Source organism: Sceloporus occidentalis, unplaced genomic scaffold, assembly GCF_023333645.1.
Source record: "Sceloporus occidentalis isolate IW3139 unplaced genomic scaffold, rSceOcc1.0.p SCAF_561, whole genome shotgun sequence".
NCBI classification, from domain to species: Eukaryota; Metazoa; Chordata; class Lepidosauria; order Squamata; family Phrynosomatidae; genus Sceloporus; species Sceloporus occidentalis.
The window spans coordinates 11,148-26,902 of NW_028317541.1; the positions used below are offsets into that span (position 1 = coordinate 11,148).

The 15,755-nt window shown below is 52.0% G+C and overlaps 1 protein-coding gene across 1 annotated transcript; it reads left to right on the forward strand.

Moving 5' to 3' along the window:
• Positions 1-966: 966 nt before the first annotated feature.
• Positions 967-6,850, forward strand: LOC149271112 (alanine aminotransferase 2). Its single transcript, XM_089507616.1, has 11 exons — positions 967-1,068; positions 3,112-3,201; positions 3,305-3,413; positions 3,629-3,762; positions 4,446-4,689; positions 4,823-4,902; positions 5,396-5,532; positions 5,615-5,789; positions 5,899-6,054; positions 6,262-6,374; positions 6,760-6,850. The coding sequence occupies exons 1-11, from the start codon at positions 982-984 to the stop codon at positions 6,848-6,850; spliced, it is 1,416 nt and encodes a 471-aa protein (XP_089363742.1). The 5' UTR covers positions 967-981.
• Positions 6,851-15,755: the final 8,905 nt, after the last annotated feature.

Sequence of the window (15,755 nt, forward strand, 5' to 3'; positions counted from 1 at the left end):
AGGAGATATAATGCGTTATCAGGACTGGTCAGACAGCGGCGGGTCTGTATGTAATGTAGGGGATATAATGCGTTATCAGGACTGGTCAGACAGCGGCGGGTCTGTATGTAATGTAGGGGATGTAATGCGTTATCAGGACTGGTCAGACAGCGGCGGGTCTGTATGTAATGTAGGGGATGTAATGCGTTATCAGGACTGGTCAGACAGCGGCGGGTCTGTATGTAATGTAGGGGATATAATGCGTTATCAGGACTGGTCAGACAGAGGCTGTTGGCTCCGTACCCGGCAGGTGTGTTCTCTGGTTAATTTGCTATTAGGGTTCTTATTCCTCCCCTTAGCTCCTTGCTGAACGGGACTGGTCCCTCCCCGTGTGCCGCGGGCTGTCACTCACCCTCCGGTACAGTCAGGGTGAGGAGCGCAGAGAGACCGCCGGGGGAGATCCGCACATCCACCCCGCAGCAATCTCTCTGTGTCCCCCGGGGCTGTCTCTCTGTGTCCCCCGGGGCTGTCTCTCTGTGTCCCCCGGGGCTGTCTCTCTGTGTCCCCCGGGGCTGTCTCTCTGTGTCCCCCGGGGCTGTCTCTCTGTGTCCCCCGGGGCTGTCTCTCTGTGTCCCCCGGGGCTGTGTCTCTGTGTCCCCCGGGGCTGTCTCTATTCCCCTCCCTCTCTCTCTCTCTCTCTCGCGGTTTGCAGGCGCGGTATCTGTGGATCGTGGTTGTGTCACGCGTGGCCTCGTGAGGCTCCTGGAAAGTTTGTTTCTGAAGTTTTTCCTCCCCAGTCGGAGGGCATCTGCTGTCCGTGCCGCCGCTATGTACTCGGTGTGGGTGCGGGGCTCCGCGCTGGGCCCCGGGCTGCAGATTCCACTAAGTGCCCCCCTTGTGTCCCTCGCCAGGTCGGTGTCGGGGTCGCTGCTGGCGGATCGGGAGCGGAAGCCCAGGATGTGTGAGAACGGTACAGCGCCGCGCATCCTCACCGCGGACACCATGAACCCCAGCATCCGGCGGGTGGAGTACGCCGTGCGGGGCCCCATAGTCACCCGGGCCGTGGAGCTGGAGAAGGAGCTGCAGCAGGTAATACCCGGACCGGGGCAACCCCCCCCCTTACCCCCGAGAGGGTTAAACACCCCCCCGCGCCGGTACCGAGAGGGTTAAATACCCCCCCGGCAACGAGAGGGTAAAACACCCCCCGCGCGCCGGCACTGAGAGGGTTAAGCACACGTGTATCTTTGAGGCTCCGCCCACTTCCAGATGTTCGGCTCCGGGGTGTTAACTCTTTCATGTCGGGGTCGGATTGAGTTTCTGTGCTCAGGGCTCTGTCTGCTAAACTGTGTGACAGAGGCCGGGGTGTTACAGGGTATATTAACCCCTAACGTCTCGGTCCGGAGCCCGAGGGGTGGGTTGTGTCAGTCGTGGGGTAAGTTCAGGGGTAACGCCTGTGGCCGGGGTGACTTTTCGTAGCCATGCAGAACAGGACCAACAAATTCTTACAGAGGAATAGAGTTCTGTGTTGCTATGGAAACGGCTGAAAAGTCAGAATTTATCCATCCCCTCCCCCGGCCGCCTTCACACAGAAATCACACACAATGCACTAAATTTGGGTTCAAATTATACAGATCCGGCTTTTCCTCCTTCCCCAATTTTAACTTTTCTGCAAAACTCGCCGTCCTGCGGTGACTTCTGCTTTTACCCCCCCGAGACCCGCCAGTTTATAACAGTCACAGGCCCTGTATAATGTATAGATAAATCAGTGACCGGCCCCTGTATAATGTATAGGTAAATCAGTGACCGGCCCCTGTATAATGTATAGATAAATCAGTGACCGGCCCCCTGTATAATGTATAGATAAATCAGTGACCGGCCCCTGTATAATGTATAGGTAAATCAGTGACCGGCCCCTGTATAATGTATAGATCAGCGAGCCGGCCCTGTATAATGTATAGATAGATAAGTCACATGTGGTTAGGCAGGCTGCCCTGTATCCTGGAGCGGCTGCCGGATTATCTGCCCCGGCCGGTGGAACCGGTTCCCAGCTTTACATGTAACACGTGATGCTGGAGTGTAAGCTCTGCAGGCGATGTGTTGACACCTAATGTCTGTAAGGAGTGTCCGGGGGCCGTCCGGAGTCGCTGTCCATGTGATGTCACCGCGTGCCCCGGGGTTTGTACCCTTCGCGAGCGGTGGGTAATGCCCCAGCTGACCTCTGGGAGCCCCTGGCCCCCTCGCTTTTGCCCCCTCTGCTCCCCCATGCAGCACTTTCAGTGCCTTTTCTGCACCCATTCATCACCATGGCAACCAAGAGGAACCAGAATCTGCCCCATTGTACCAAGGGGCCCCACTGGGGGTCTCGAACCATTAACCCTTCCTCTGCCAGGCATCATTTGTGGGGTAGACTTTTCCCACCGGCTCCGATTATCCTGCGTTTACAGGAGCGGGGCCCCTCCTGGTGGGGGGGTCGGCCCGGGTGGGATTTGCCGTGTTGCCCATGTAATCATGGGTACCCCCCCCCCCAGTGAAAGTGTTTGCTCGGTGGCTTTTATCTGAGTAACACGGAAGGTGTTAAAGGCTGAGGTCGCCGCCGGGGCTTTAACCCCCGGAGTGCCAGCAGCAGGCGTTGGCCGCAGGTCCGAGTGGAAAGGGTTAAAGTTAGGTTGTCACAATGCGGGTGCCCACTGCGGAGTTGAGTGGTACAGACAGGATCCTCCGCCCGGTGGGTCTGGTATAACACGTTACCCTTTGGCTATTATCCCAGCCTCGGGCGCTGTCCGCACCGGCCCCCGGCTGTTTGTGTTTCGTTAATAAGTGAACTTGACCTTGGCTCGGAGATAAGACGTTCCTGCGCAGGTGACGATTCTGCTGACACAGGCGGCTCCGGATCCGGGGTTGTTGTTTTGCCCTCTGTACCCGTTACCACCCCTGTGCCACCCCCCGCCGTTAACCCATTCAGCACTGCACTTTAAATCCTTCTGCATGATATATATCCTGCGGGGCCCCGGGCCCCTCCGTTACCTGAGTCTATACGGTGTCCTGGGGGGGTGATTTGCCCTTATTAAAAGTTTGGACCCCCCTGGGGTGGAAGCCATTGTTGCCTCTTTAATGAACTTTTCTGCCCCGCAGGGTGTGAAGAAGCCGTTCACGGAGGTCATCAAAGCCAACATTGGAGACGCGCATGCCATGGGCCAGAAGCCAATCACGTTCCTTCGCCAGGTAAGCGCCTGCCCGGCATTGGACGCGGTGACGGGGACCCTCCCGGGGGCTGCGTGTTCGCTCCCCCTCTGGTCACGCCTGACGCGTGTTCCCTTTTGTCCAGGTCACGGCCGCCTGTCTGTACCCCGAGCTCCTGAACGATAACAAGATCCCGGAAGACGTGAAGCGGAAAGCGGCGCGGATCCTGCAGGCGTGCGGGGGCCACAGCATAGGTGGGTGCGACGGGGGGCCACGGGGTTTGCGGGGACTTGGGTTTGGCGGGCTGCCGACGCCATCGGGTTGGAGGTCACCGGGGTCTCCTCTGCAGGTCCGGGGGGCAGCTGCTCCGTGTCTTTCCTTCCCGTTACCCCTGACGCCTCGCTATCTGCCCCGTGCTGCCCGGCTGAGGGGCAGTTCTCTAATGATGTGACCCCAACCCCCCCCCCAGGGTCGTACAGCGCCAGCCAAGGGGTGGAAGTCGTTCGGCAGGATGTGGCCAAATACATCGAGAAGCGAGACGGTGGAATCCCGTCCGACCCGGAGAACATCTACCTGTCCACCGGGGCCAGCGACTCCATCGTGGTGAGTTTCCTCATCCACTGAACGGATCAGTTACCCCGGCGGGGCAGGAGCTGGGGCCAGTAACGGGTGGTGTAGCGCTGCGTTCCGCGTTAAATGGGTCACTCGCGGGGTGGGCACACGTGCCGTCTGTCCCGTGGCTTGGCACGGCCGCACCGCTGACTCTGCTCTGTTCTTTCTTACTGTCTTTGTCTCGGGTTCGGGACGTTCCTCGCGGCGTCTCCCGGCGTCTCGCTGCCAGATTCCTGCCGCTCTGTTTATTCTTTTAGTCCTTTGTCCGTCTGTCTCTCCTCCTAACATCTCGGGGGCAACAAATAACGCATCGTCTGGAGGCCTGTTGAGTCCTGTGCTCGGCCCTGTCCCTGGGTGTTGCGTAACCCTACGCTAATGCCGCCAACTGTTCTTACAGCCCCACATCCCTTTACCTTCATGCTTATCCGGTTTCCTTTAACCCCACTTTACTGAGAGGGTGGTAGATGAGAGGAACAGCCCCCCAGCAGAGGTGGTAGAGGGTAATACAGTGAGGGGATTAAACATGCATGGGGTAGGCATATGGCTCTGAATCTAATCCCACGGCTGGTTATGGTTTGAGTCGTTACAGGGGCCGGATGGGGCCGATCTGCCGGCGGGGCCTGTATGTCTGCTTCCCGCTTTAAAGGCTCCCCTTCTGTTTCCGCCCCGTCCAGACGATGCTGAAGCTGCTGGTTTCGGGTAACGGGGCGACTCGCACCGGCGTCCTCATCCCGATCCCGCAGTACCCGCTCTATTCGGCAGCCATCGCCGAGCTGGACGCCGTGCAGGTGAATTATTACCTGGACGAGGAGAACTGCTGGGCTCTGGACATTAAGGAGTTAAGGAGGGCGCTGGAGGAGGCCAGGAAACACTGCGACCCCAAAGTGCTTTGTATCATTAACCCCGGGAACCCCACAGGTACGTGTGGCCTCCACGACGGGGTCCCCACAGCCGGGGCCCCCCCTCCACACATCGTGAATATTGTTGGTGGTGTCCGATGTAAAATGAATCTGCCGGCGGCGGCTTCACCCCCTGCGCTGTTTCCCGGCAGGTCAGGTGCAGAGCAGGAAGTGTATAGAAGACGTGATCCGATTCGCTGCTGAAGAGAACTTGTTCCTGATGGCTGACGAGGTACGTGCGTCTGTCCAGGCCGGCCCTCCCTCTGCATTATCCGGCCCTGTTAGCGGGATGATGCCTGAGGTTAGAGGTTCACCGTTTAGTGAATATGCCCCCAATGCGACGGCTTGGAGGGGATGCCTCGGGCTCTGGTGGTTTTGTTGGTACGGTTAGTGATCAGGAGCGTGCGTGAGAACCTCATGTAGAGAACCGAGTGTGGAACGACCCTCCACGAGACCCGAGACAGGGAGAGAGCAGCAGTTAGTTTTCTTTACTGAGAGGGGGGTAGATAAGCGGAGCAGCCTCCCAGCAGAAGTAGTAGAGGGTAATGCAGTGAAGGAATTGAAACATGCGTGGGATAGACATATGGCCGACGACTGATTTAAGGGCTCCAGGTTATGCTCATGTGTTACCAGGGAGGGCAGCGGGCGTGCTGGATACCCCGGGTGACCCGCGTTGGGTGACCCCATCGCCGAGGCTTTCACGATTTTCTGTTCCTTGATTCCAGGTTTACCAAGATAACGTCTACGCCAAGGGCTGCGCCTTCCATTCCTTCAAGAAGGTTCTTTTTGAGATGGGGCCCAAGTACTCCGACGTGGTGGAGCTGGCGTCCTTCCACTCCACCTCCAAGGGCTTCATGGGCGAGTAAGTGCAGCGGGCGAGACGGGCGATCCGGGGCTTCCCGCCTCCAATGCCGCCCTTTAACGGAAACTTCCTGTCTCGCCAGGTGTGGATTCCGAGGCGGTTACATGGAGGTGATTAATATGGACCCCGCCGTAAAGAATCAGCTGACCAAACTGGTGTCTGTCCGTCTGTGCCCCCCGGTGCCAGGGCAGGCCGTGCTGGATGTAGTCGTGAGCCCCCCTCAGCCTGGAGATCCTTCCTACAAACAGTTTGCGGCAGTAAGTGAGCCGGGGGTCTGCTCTCCGCTCCCCCCAGGCTTCTTGGCGATGTTTAGTCGGCCGTGCCCCAGCCATCTCCATGGTGGTAACGAGTCTCTTGTCTCCTCAGGAAAAACAGGAGGTGCTGGGAAATCTGGCGGAGAAAGCGCGTCTGACCGAGGAGATCCTGAACCGGGCCCCGGGGATCTGCTGTAATCCAGTCCAGGGAGCCATGTACTCCTTCCCCAGGATCGAGATCCCGGACAAGGCCATCAAACTGGCGGAGGTAGAGAGAGGGACGGGGCATTATAGAATGATTTAACCCTACTGCCCCCCCATTCAAAGGCTGTATATAGTGTGATGGGGAACGGCGCCCCCTGCTGCCCCACATCCACCTACTTCTGACGCCCCAGTCCTAGGACTAAAGGGGTAAAAGGTGTAGAGTGTCAGCTCCCCAGAGCGAGCCACGTAATAAGGTGCGTCTCGTCCACAGGCAGAGGGTCAGGCCCCGGACATGTTCTTCTGCATGAAGCTGCTGGAAGAGACGGGCATCTGCGTGGTACCCGGCAGCGGCTTCGGCCAGAGAGAGGGAACCCACCACTTCAGGTACGTGGGGCAAAACGGTGGGTGGGCTCCACGCTACTGCTAGCCTTCACCCAGCCTGGGCCACCACTGGCCGTAACCCACCCGGCTGGGCAGCCGGCCCTGTATGTTACTGACCTGCTGAACGTTCGGTGCAGACGCTCTGTACCCCGCCATGGCGTATGTCGCTCTGTACCCCGCCATGGCGTATGTCGCTCTGTACCCCGCCATGGCGTATGTCGCTCTGTACCCGGCCATGGCGTATGTCGCTCTGTACCCGGCCATGGCGTATGTCGCTCTGTACCCGGCCATGGCGTATGTCGCTCTGTACCCGGCCATGGCGTATGTCGCTCTGTACCCCGCCATGGCGTGTGTCGCTCTGTACGATCTCTCCTTTCTCCCCCAACAGAATGACCATCCTGCCGCCGGCCGACAAGCTGAAGGCTCTCCTGGAGCGGCTGAAGGACTTCCACCAGAAATTCACCCGGGAATATTCCTAGACAGCCGATCCGCACCGTCCTCCCTGCATCCGCTGTCCTGATTGGACGATCGCGGAGAGCGTAGAGATCCCCCCCCCAATCCCCCTTGTTTGTAGACACGTGCCAAACCCCCGCTCCCGGGAACGTCCTCTCCCCGGATCCTGGCCGCCGACTAACCCTGAGGCGCGCAGCCGCCGACTAACCCCCAAGACATCAGCCGGAGGCTGAAATATTGGCCTCTTCTTGTGAATCTACTAACCCCGGCCTTAACACGCCTCTGCCTTCCCGGAAGCTCTCGGCCGGCCCGGACCCTCTCCGGGGGGTGTAACACGTGAGGCCCGGCGCATGTCACGTTATCACCCCCCCTCCCCGGCTCGGTCACACGAACAACTTTAGAAGCAGAAAATCTTAACTTTTGGTAAACAGCTGCACAATTCCACTTTTTTGAACCATGATGTAAAGTACCGGCTCTTCAGCAGTCCTCTTCCTTGATATAAAAAGGGCTAAAGTCTTACAATAAATCAGTAAAGATTGTAATCATTTTACTTGTTGTCCCAGTTTTTATTTATTCCTCCCCAGACTTCCGAGGGAATGTTTTTGTCGTGTGGATACGAAGCCTTTGTGATTCCGCTCGATGCCTTCTATGCCTTACTAACCGGAGGGGGTTGTGGATTAGCCGACAGCCCATGAGCCGTTCCCAGCCTTAATATCAGCCATTTGCCGCTGGCGCCCCCTGCAGGCTACAAAACGAACAGTGAGCGGGAGCTTGGGAGAACACAACGTATAGAAACTCAGAGCCGTCCGGCATGTGTCGGCCCCCGTCTGCCACGTGACGGCAGTTGCCCGTTTTTTGTAAGGGGGTTAAACCCAATAAGGCTCAGGTCGGGTCCTATAGTGAGGGAAGCTTTATGTCTATCCCATGTCCCCTTACTCTATTAACCTTCACCACTGCTGCTGGGAGGCTGTTCCACTTATCTGCTGCCCTCTGTGTAAAGAAGAACTTCCATTACATCTAAGCTCTAGTTTTAGACCATGACCTCTTTTTCTAACATTATTATTATTCTTTTTATTTATATAGCGCCAACAATCTACGCAGCGCTTAATACATAAATTCAAGGGGTCTGACAAGACGAGAAGTGAGAGACTGAGACGAAGCGATACATTCGGTGGAGAGACAATCTTGAGGTTGCTCTTCCTTTCAAATAACTTTATCTCTTGTATTCCTGGAGATGGGGTCTCCAGCACTGTACCCACTACTCTAGGTGAGGTCTGACCAGAGGTCTGTGAAGTGGCAGAACCCTCTCCCTCTTCCTGCCATTAATGCCCCTCGCTATATACCCCACGCCCTGCGTGCATTTTGCGATGCTTACCTTTAAGCTATCAGAAATAAGGACTCCTAAGTCTCTCTTCCGTTGTCGCTGACAGATCCGTGTCCCCGCCGCTGTATTCTGTGTTGGGATTTTAACACCCAAGTGCGTTATTTTACATTTATCAACATTAAACATTCCGGCAGAATTCATGTTTAATCCGGTCATAAATTACAGCAGTCTATTCCACGGTCGTATGAGTGGATGAGCAGCAGCAGGACTAGTTCTGAGAACACTGGGAGATGGCACATTAATCTCACTCTCCGTCTCTAGGCTCTCTACACTGCTACTAACAGTGGTTGTTCTTTTTATTGGCACAGTTACATTACTGGTGGTGGCACTGGTAACTGTGCCAGTGCAAACAGGAGTACTGGCCATAGAAATGCCAGTGGGACTGCTAATTTTTTTAATACTACCTGATTTGCTAGGTTTTACTGCTGGTGGTGAGGATGATCGTAGTAGCGGAGAAGGTGGAGGCTCAGGGGAAAATTGTGCACTAGTCGCTCATACACTGCTCCCTGAGGAATCTCATTCCTGACCACTCATCTCCTCTACTTCCTCTGGCTCATAGTCTAGTTCTTCATTAGCCAAATCAAATGGAATTCCTGCTAGGCTGGAGCTAAAACTGATATCGTGACCACCACTAGTAGTAGTGCGAGCAGGAAGAACAGAGCCTAACTCTGCACGTGGCCTCTGTGCAGCCCTCTCTGTGTCTTTAAATGTATATATTTATATAGGACTTGGTGGATTGCTAGAGGTGGTGCTAGGAGGAAATGGTGTGGCGGGTACCGGTGGGAACAGCAGATGCAGCACTAGTGGTGGTCGAGGCGGCGATCTTGGGAGGCGGATTATCTACAAAAAGCCTCCGTGAGAAAGAACGAGATCGCTTTGGATTGGGAACGCCGCTCTCTTGCTGCTCTGCTTGGTACCTTGCACGCTGCTCGTGGATGGGGAAGATGCTGCTGGGGGCAAAGGCACTTCTTTTTACTCACTGGGCTAGTAGAAGTTCTAGTTGTGCTACCCTTTAACTTTGAAGGTGCTTCTGGTGCTTTAGGTTTTCCGTAAATAAACATAGAGCTGGTGGGCCTAGCAGCCCTACTACTGCCTGCTACCGGTGCCTTTCCTTTACTGGATGATTCCCCAAATAATAACAGAGAGCTTGGCCTGCTTGTCCTACTGCTGAAAAACTATGCACAACGGCACCGTGCGGTCTGCCACAGGGCTAAGTTATTTAAAAAGCCACTAAATGGTGTTATTAACTCAAGTTTAACTAGCAGTATTTTATTTTTACTTTAAATCAGATACAGAAGCAGCTTCACTGCTTGCTGAACAAAAACACTCTCGGCACTTATGCGGCTGCACTCACTAGCCCAACAAGTTCACTCCACTGATGGACTGAGGTGAGCAAAACAAATGAAATTAAAAATAATTATATGTAACAAAATTATTAATTAATACTATTAAGAAGAAAATTTGACTTTGTCTCTTGATGTTGCTAAAACAAAGTGCAAACAGCACCAGTGCTAGTAAGATTAGCTTAACTGCCATGGTTCCAGAGGGCTGCCTGCCTGGTCCGGCGAGTGCTCGATGGGGAGGCTGTTCCCGCTCCCTGCCTTGCTCCCGACGGTGTGGGTGAGTGGCAGGCTCCGTGGACTGACGCGGATTCTTTTCTTTTTTGGACAGTGCTCTGTCAGTTCCACCTTCAGCTTCCATATTACTTTGTGTGCTGGCTGTGTCTGCCATATACTCACCAGCGGATACCGCCATCTTGTGGACACTTTCCAGTTTTACCCTCAGCTTACCTACTCTACTACAATTTTGTGAGCTGGATGTCTCTGCCATATACTCATCAGCGATTACTACAGTCTTGTAGACGTTTTTTCCAGTTGCTCCAGCACAATTGTTTCTTCCACAGTTAGCCGTCAGGCTTCCTCCTGTCTTTTCATCAAGCTCTTCAGCATCATGCCTCGTTAGGCTGAGACTACTCTGACTCGTTACCCGCTGACTTCATACTACTCCCTATACGCTGAGTTGTCTCGCATCTGCGTCTTTATTGCGGAATGGATACAGACCGCCGGTAAGGCCACTCAAAAACCGTCCAAGGATTCTCATGGTTCTAGATCAAAGTTAAGGGAGAGCCCGTCTGAGGCATCTCCACCTTCTTCGCCATCACATGGGGAGTCACCATCCTCTCCGACACCCTCTGCCCCCCGAGATGCGGCAGAAACTGCTGCGGAGGTGGCGAAGGCGTTGTGGCCACTGCTGGACTCCAGGAACTCTCTTCCAGGATAGATTCTACCTTGGGCCAAATCTCGGCCAATTCAGCTAAAATTGTTACCCTGGAGCAAAGGATTAGTGATACCGATGACGCCTTCCTCCAAACGCAGGAAACTGCAACGCAAAATTCGCTGACCATTCAAAGACTGCTGGACAGGATTGAGGATCTGGAAAATGGCAGTCGCAGGAACAACTTACGCCTCATTAATATTCCGGAATCTATTAAACCTCATCAACTTCTCAGCACTCTTCAGGACTGGCTGACAACTTCTTTGAATCTCCCGTACTCCGCGGAGAAACCTCTGATAATTGAGAGAGCGCACAGGATGGGTTCGGAGAGGCATAGGGAGTTTACTCCATTACGTAGACAGCTTTATGAGGCAAAGGTGAAGTTCAGCCTGTTATATCCAGCGAAACTACGTATTGTCTATGATGGTCATACCCACGTCTTTACTACGCCAGCGCATGCTAAGGACTTTCTGACTCAATCTCTGCGGATTCCTAGTGACTCATGAACATTGGTTTGTGGGCTTGGGAGCGCTTGACTGTTGGCATTGTCCGCACTGCTGTTTACTTGGCGTGGGGAGATGACAGCGAGATGGTTGGCGCTTAACGCTTTTCTTTTTCTTCCTCGGCGGGGGGTCGGGTCCGGTGGCCGAATATCTCCTCTGGTGACACACATGTTTCCAGGTTATATATGTTTGGTTCATGGTTTCATTGGTTCTCACAATGCCATATCCACTTGGCGTTTTTCTGCTTGGCGTTTTTTCTGTCCTCTTTGGCGTTTTTCTGCTTTTTTGGGCTCTGTGGCAGTTTTTCAGAATCGCAGGTTGCTGACACTCTGGCGTTTTTTGCGAGGAAATCTTGGCGTTTTTCTCCAATAGAAGTCTATGGGAGAGAAAAAACGCCATGAAAAATCCATGTGGGTTTATTGCCTTGGCGTTTTTTATGGCGTTTTTTTCCACAGTTACAATGCAGAGGATGGACCCGGTATCTGTGTGACCTACGAGAAATAGGCGGGAAACAAACAGTTTCACGCAAAACAAAGTTCATATTGAATTTTACACCATTTGGAACAAACATCCAATACAAACAAACCAACGGGATCCTGCGTGCCAAAAGCAACAGCAAACAATTTGCAGCATCATTTGGGGCCAATCTTCCTCGAGGAGCAGACATTCGGAATAAAGCAGGCCTTACAAACCACAGAAAAGAGACAGAAGGGTCCGCCGGGGCGTAGAACTCTACCAAGGAAATGACATCAGGAGGGGGCAGATACTTGCCATTTATCCGAATCCCTTTTAGCTGGGGGGAAATCCCAACGTGTAAAGGCTGGCAAAACTGCCTAAGGTCAAAAAAAGCAATTTTCACAGAAAGGCTAAAACGCCAGAAAAAACTCCAGAAAAAACGCCAAAACGCAGGAGAATGCAGTGGGAGTTTTCTTAGTGTTTTTCCTGGCGTTTTTCATCAAGAAAAAAACGCAGGACAAAAACCCAAGTGGAAACCTAGCCTTAGGGATACTTGGATAGGCGAGCGTATCTCTGCCTCGGATAAATCTAACTCCAGAGGGGTTGCTATTCTTTTGCATAAATCCCTGAATTACGTTAAACATTCTACTGTCTTAGATCCAGAGGGCAGATACATATTGTTGGATATCACCATAGACCGCAAATGGCTTCTATTGGTTAATTTCTATGCTCCTAATGTCCCTAATGACCATTTCTTTGATAAACTGTTTTGCTGATGTTCTTCTGGGCGGGGATTTCAATGCGGTGTTAGATGGTAACCTAGACAGACTGGGACCGAGTCGGCCTGCCCGGACTGACACCCCAGAGGGCTGCTCACCCTACTACCCGAGATTACACGCATGTCTCGAGAGCCCACTGTTCATCATCTAGGATAGACTTTTTTTTAGTTACGCCCAGGGCCGGCCCTACAATGGGGCCGACTGGGGCAATTGCCCCAGGCGGCACTTCAGAAGGGGCGGCACTTTGCCGCCCCAAGCGTTTTTTTTTTGGTTTTTTTGAAGCGGAGGAGAGAGAGAGGGGCACCGAGTGGTTTTCGCTTACCCGCCCGGCGCCCCTCTCTCTCTCCTCTGCGGCGAGTTTCCCTGTTCGGTCTCGGTGCCGGCTTGGAATGCAGAGCGCCGGAAGTGACGCGAATTTCCGGCGCTCAGCATTACAAGCCGGCACCGTGGCAGCACAGGGAGACTCGCCGCAGGACTGTTTAAGAGTAAGTACCGGGGGGGGTAGATAATGCCGCCCCCCCCGGCGTCGGCGGGGGGCGGCATTTTAAACTTCGCCCCAGGCGGCGTTAAGTCTTCGGCCGGCCCTGGTTACGCCCTCCCTTATTCCTCAAATTAGAAATAGTTCCATTGAAGATATCATAATCTCGGATCATGCCCCAGTAACTCTGCTCCTTGATTTGCAAGTTACGAGTTTCCATACCTGTTCTTGGAGGTTCCCTCAGCACCTTGTGAGCGACGGCTTTAAGTCGTTCTTGGAGGCTACTTGGGGTAACTGTTGATTATAATATAGCACATGTTGATACCCCTGTGTTGTTTTGGGAAACGGCTAGGGTGGTTATTCGAGGTCATATCATTTCATATACTGCTAAACGAGCGGTTTAGGCACCTGAGCGCGGATACCAGTTCTGCTTATTTAGATTACACGACTGACCCGTCGCCAGCATCTAAACTTAAATATGAACAAAATAAACAGGTCCTCGACACTTTCTTACAGGCCAGAGCTCACTCCCAATCGGAACACACACAGGCCAAGTCTTTTAAATGGGGTAACAAAGCTAGCAAACTTTTGACTATAGACTATAGCGCACCCACGGAGACCGAGACATAATATCACACATTGAAACGGCCCCTGGCAGATTGGAAACATCCCCTCTGCTTATTAATAAGGCCTTCCAGAGTCACTTTACCCCACTTTACACCGCTGCCCCTGATGATTTTGAGTCGGGTTTGGCGTTACTTAAAAAGGCGGCTCTCCCCCAATTGAGTCCGTCACAACGTGATATCTTAGACGCTGATATCTCGGTGTCTGAGGTTAGATCTGTTATATCTACTCTACATAATAAAAAGGCTCCTGGTCCTGATGGCTATTCAGCTGACTTTTACGAAATCCTGCAACCACGTACCACAGACACTCTCACGTCGCTCTACGATAGCATTTTGCGGGATGATCCTGACATTAAAGGGCTGACGGGTGCCAGAACGATATTGATTAACAAGCCGAATAAAGATCCGACACAGATAGATTCCTATAAACCCGTAACCTTATTAAATCAAGACACGAAGACTTCATCAAAAATCTTTGCTATGCGTCTGCAACGCATACTCCCTGACGTGTTATGCGCCCAATAACTGGGATTCTTGAGAGGGCGGCATCCTGTGAGGGGGATCAGATCTGCGATCGCGGCGACTTTGGCTGCTCGGTCGCATCCCTCCCATACTTTATATACGCTATTAAACCTAGATGCGGAGAAAGCTTTTGACCAGGTGTCCTGGGCGCATTTGTTTAGGATTCAGCATTTTGGTCGTACTTTTTTTACTTTAATTCGCCAGCTTTATAATACTCCAACTACTATCGTTTGCTCTAACGGGCTCGACTCTCCACCAATCACTCTGCACCGCGGGGTGAGACAGGGTTGCCCTCTTTCGCCGCTACTTTTTAACCCGATATTGAGGGTGCTTCTTGACTCGTGATCTCCCGGGCATACCGATAGGCTCCTGTACTGTAAAAGTATATGCATTTGCGGATGATGTCCTTTTGTAATCCGCAAATCACTCTCTTTCTCGAATCTTTGGCCTTCTGGACGAGTGCGGACGGGTCACGGATTCTTTATCAATAAACATAAATCACGGGCTTTGTGCCTCACTGGACATAAGCAACCACCACATATGCCTGATTTGGGTATACAGTGGGATTCGAGGTCCCTCTCGTATTTGGGTGTTAAGATCCCGATGACCTTTACGTCTTAAAGTATAGCCCCCTTTTAGCTAAGCTCATTGGTGAACTGCATGCTTGGCCGCATTTGCCTTTATCGTTCTCGGGCAGGGTGGCTCTTATTAAGATGCTTTCATTCCCTAAACTTTTGTATCTTATCCAATCACTTCCATTGTTCATCAAAAAAAAAGATGATCACTTGTTGACCAGGGCTTTCAGGAAATTTATTTGGAAGGACAAAAGACCCCGTATGTCAATATTCCAACTCTCCATAAAAGAATAAAAGCAGCTTGGGCCCAGGGTGCGTGATTATAATCTAGCTGCTTTGTACCGTTATACGGCGGACTGGGTCTCGCGCTCGACACACACGCTGACACCGGCCTCGAACAACAGCTCCATCCCCAAGCTGCTTCACAGGCGCTTCTCCACACTCCTTTTACTCAACTCTCCTCGCAGGTCAGGACTGATCCTCTCCTTTTTCCAACTATAAGGGCGTGGAAATTAGTCAGGATTCGTATGGGGTTGCATTGGAGATTTTCTTTTTCTTTGTAATAATCCTGCCTTTCAGGAGGGGGTTGCGCTTGGTGTCTTTAAAAGGTGGGCGGACAGGGGAATCTATAGCCTGGTTCCTTTCATCGACTTTCATACCCCTAAAATTCTCTCTTTGGTGTCTGCTAGGGAACGACTTCGACGTGTACCCATTTCATTGTTTGCGTATCTCCAATTGCAAAGTTTTGCTAGATCTCAATTCTGTGACTTCACCCATTGTCTTTAACGGCCTCTACCTGCTTTGTAGCAATGTTGTCCTTTGGTTTTCTCTGGGGGATGTACTTGTGGGGTCACGTCTTTGTTGCTTTTGATTTTGTTGTAAACGAAACACAGAAAACTCAATAAAAAGATTTATAAAAAAAATAAATAATAATTAACTAAGCAAATAATTATTAGGGATTTCTTATATTAATTTAATTAATAATTACATGACTGATCAACTTCTAGGTTAGGCTTAGGGGTAGCAGTGGACTGGTTAATCTGACAGACTGTCTCAAGCTAAATAAGCTAATATAAAATAGCTAATTTAGCTAAAATAAATTATAATAATATTATTATTAAATATGAATGATTATAATAACACACTAGTGGTCGTCTACACTAGTATACTATGTGACAATATTATTATATTATTACTATTACATTTATAAATTATATTATTTCATTACTAATACAGTTCAGCTCAACAGTTCAACTAAATTATTGACTGGCTGACTGTCCTGAAATTACAAAATCCAGTTAAAAAAATTAACAGGCACCGCAGTGCAGCAAACT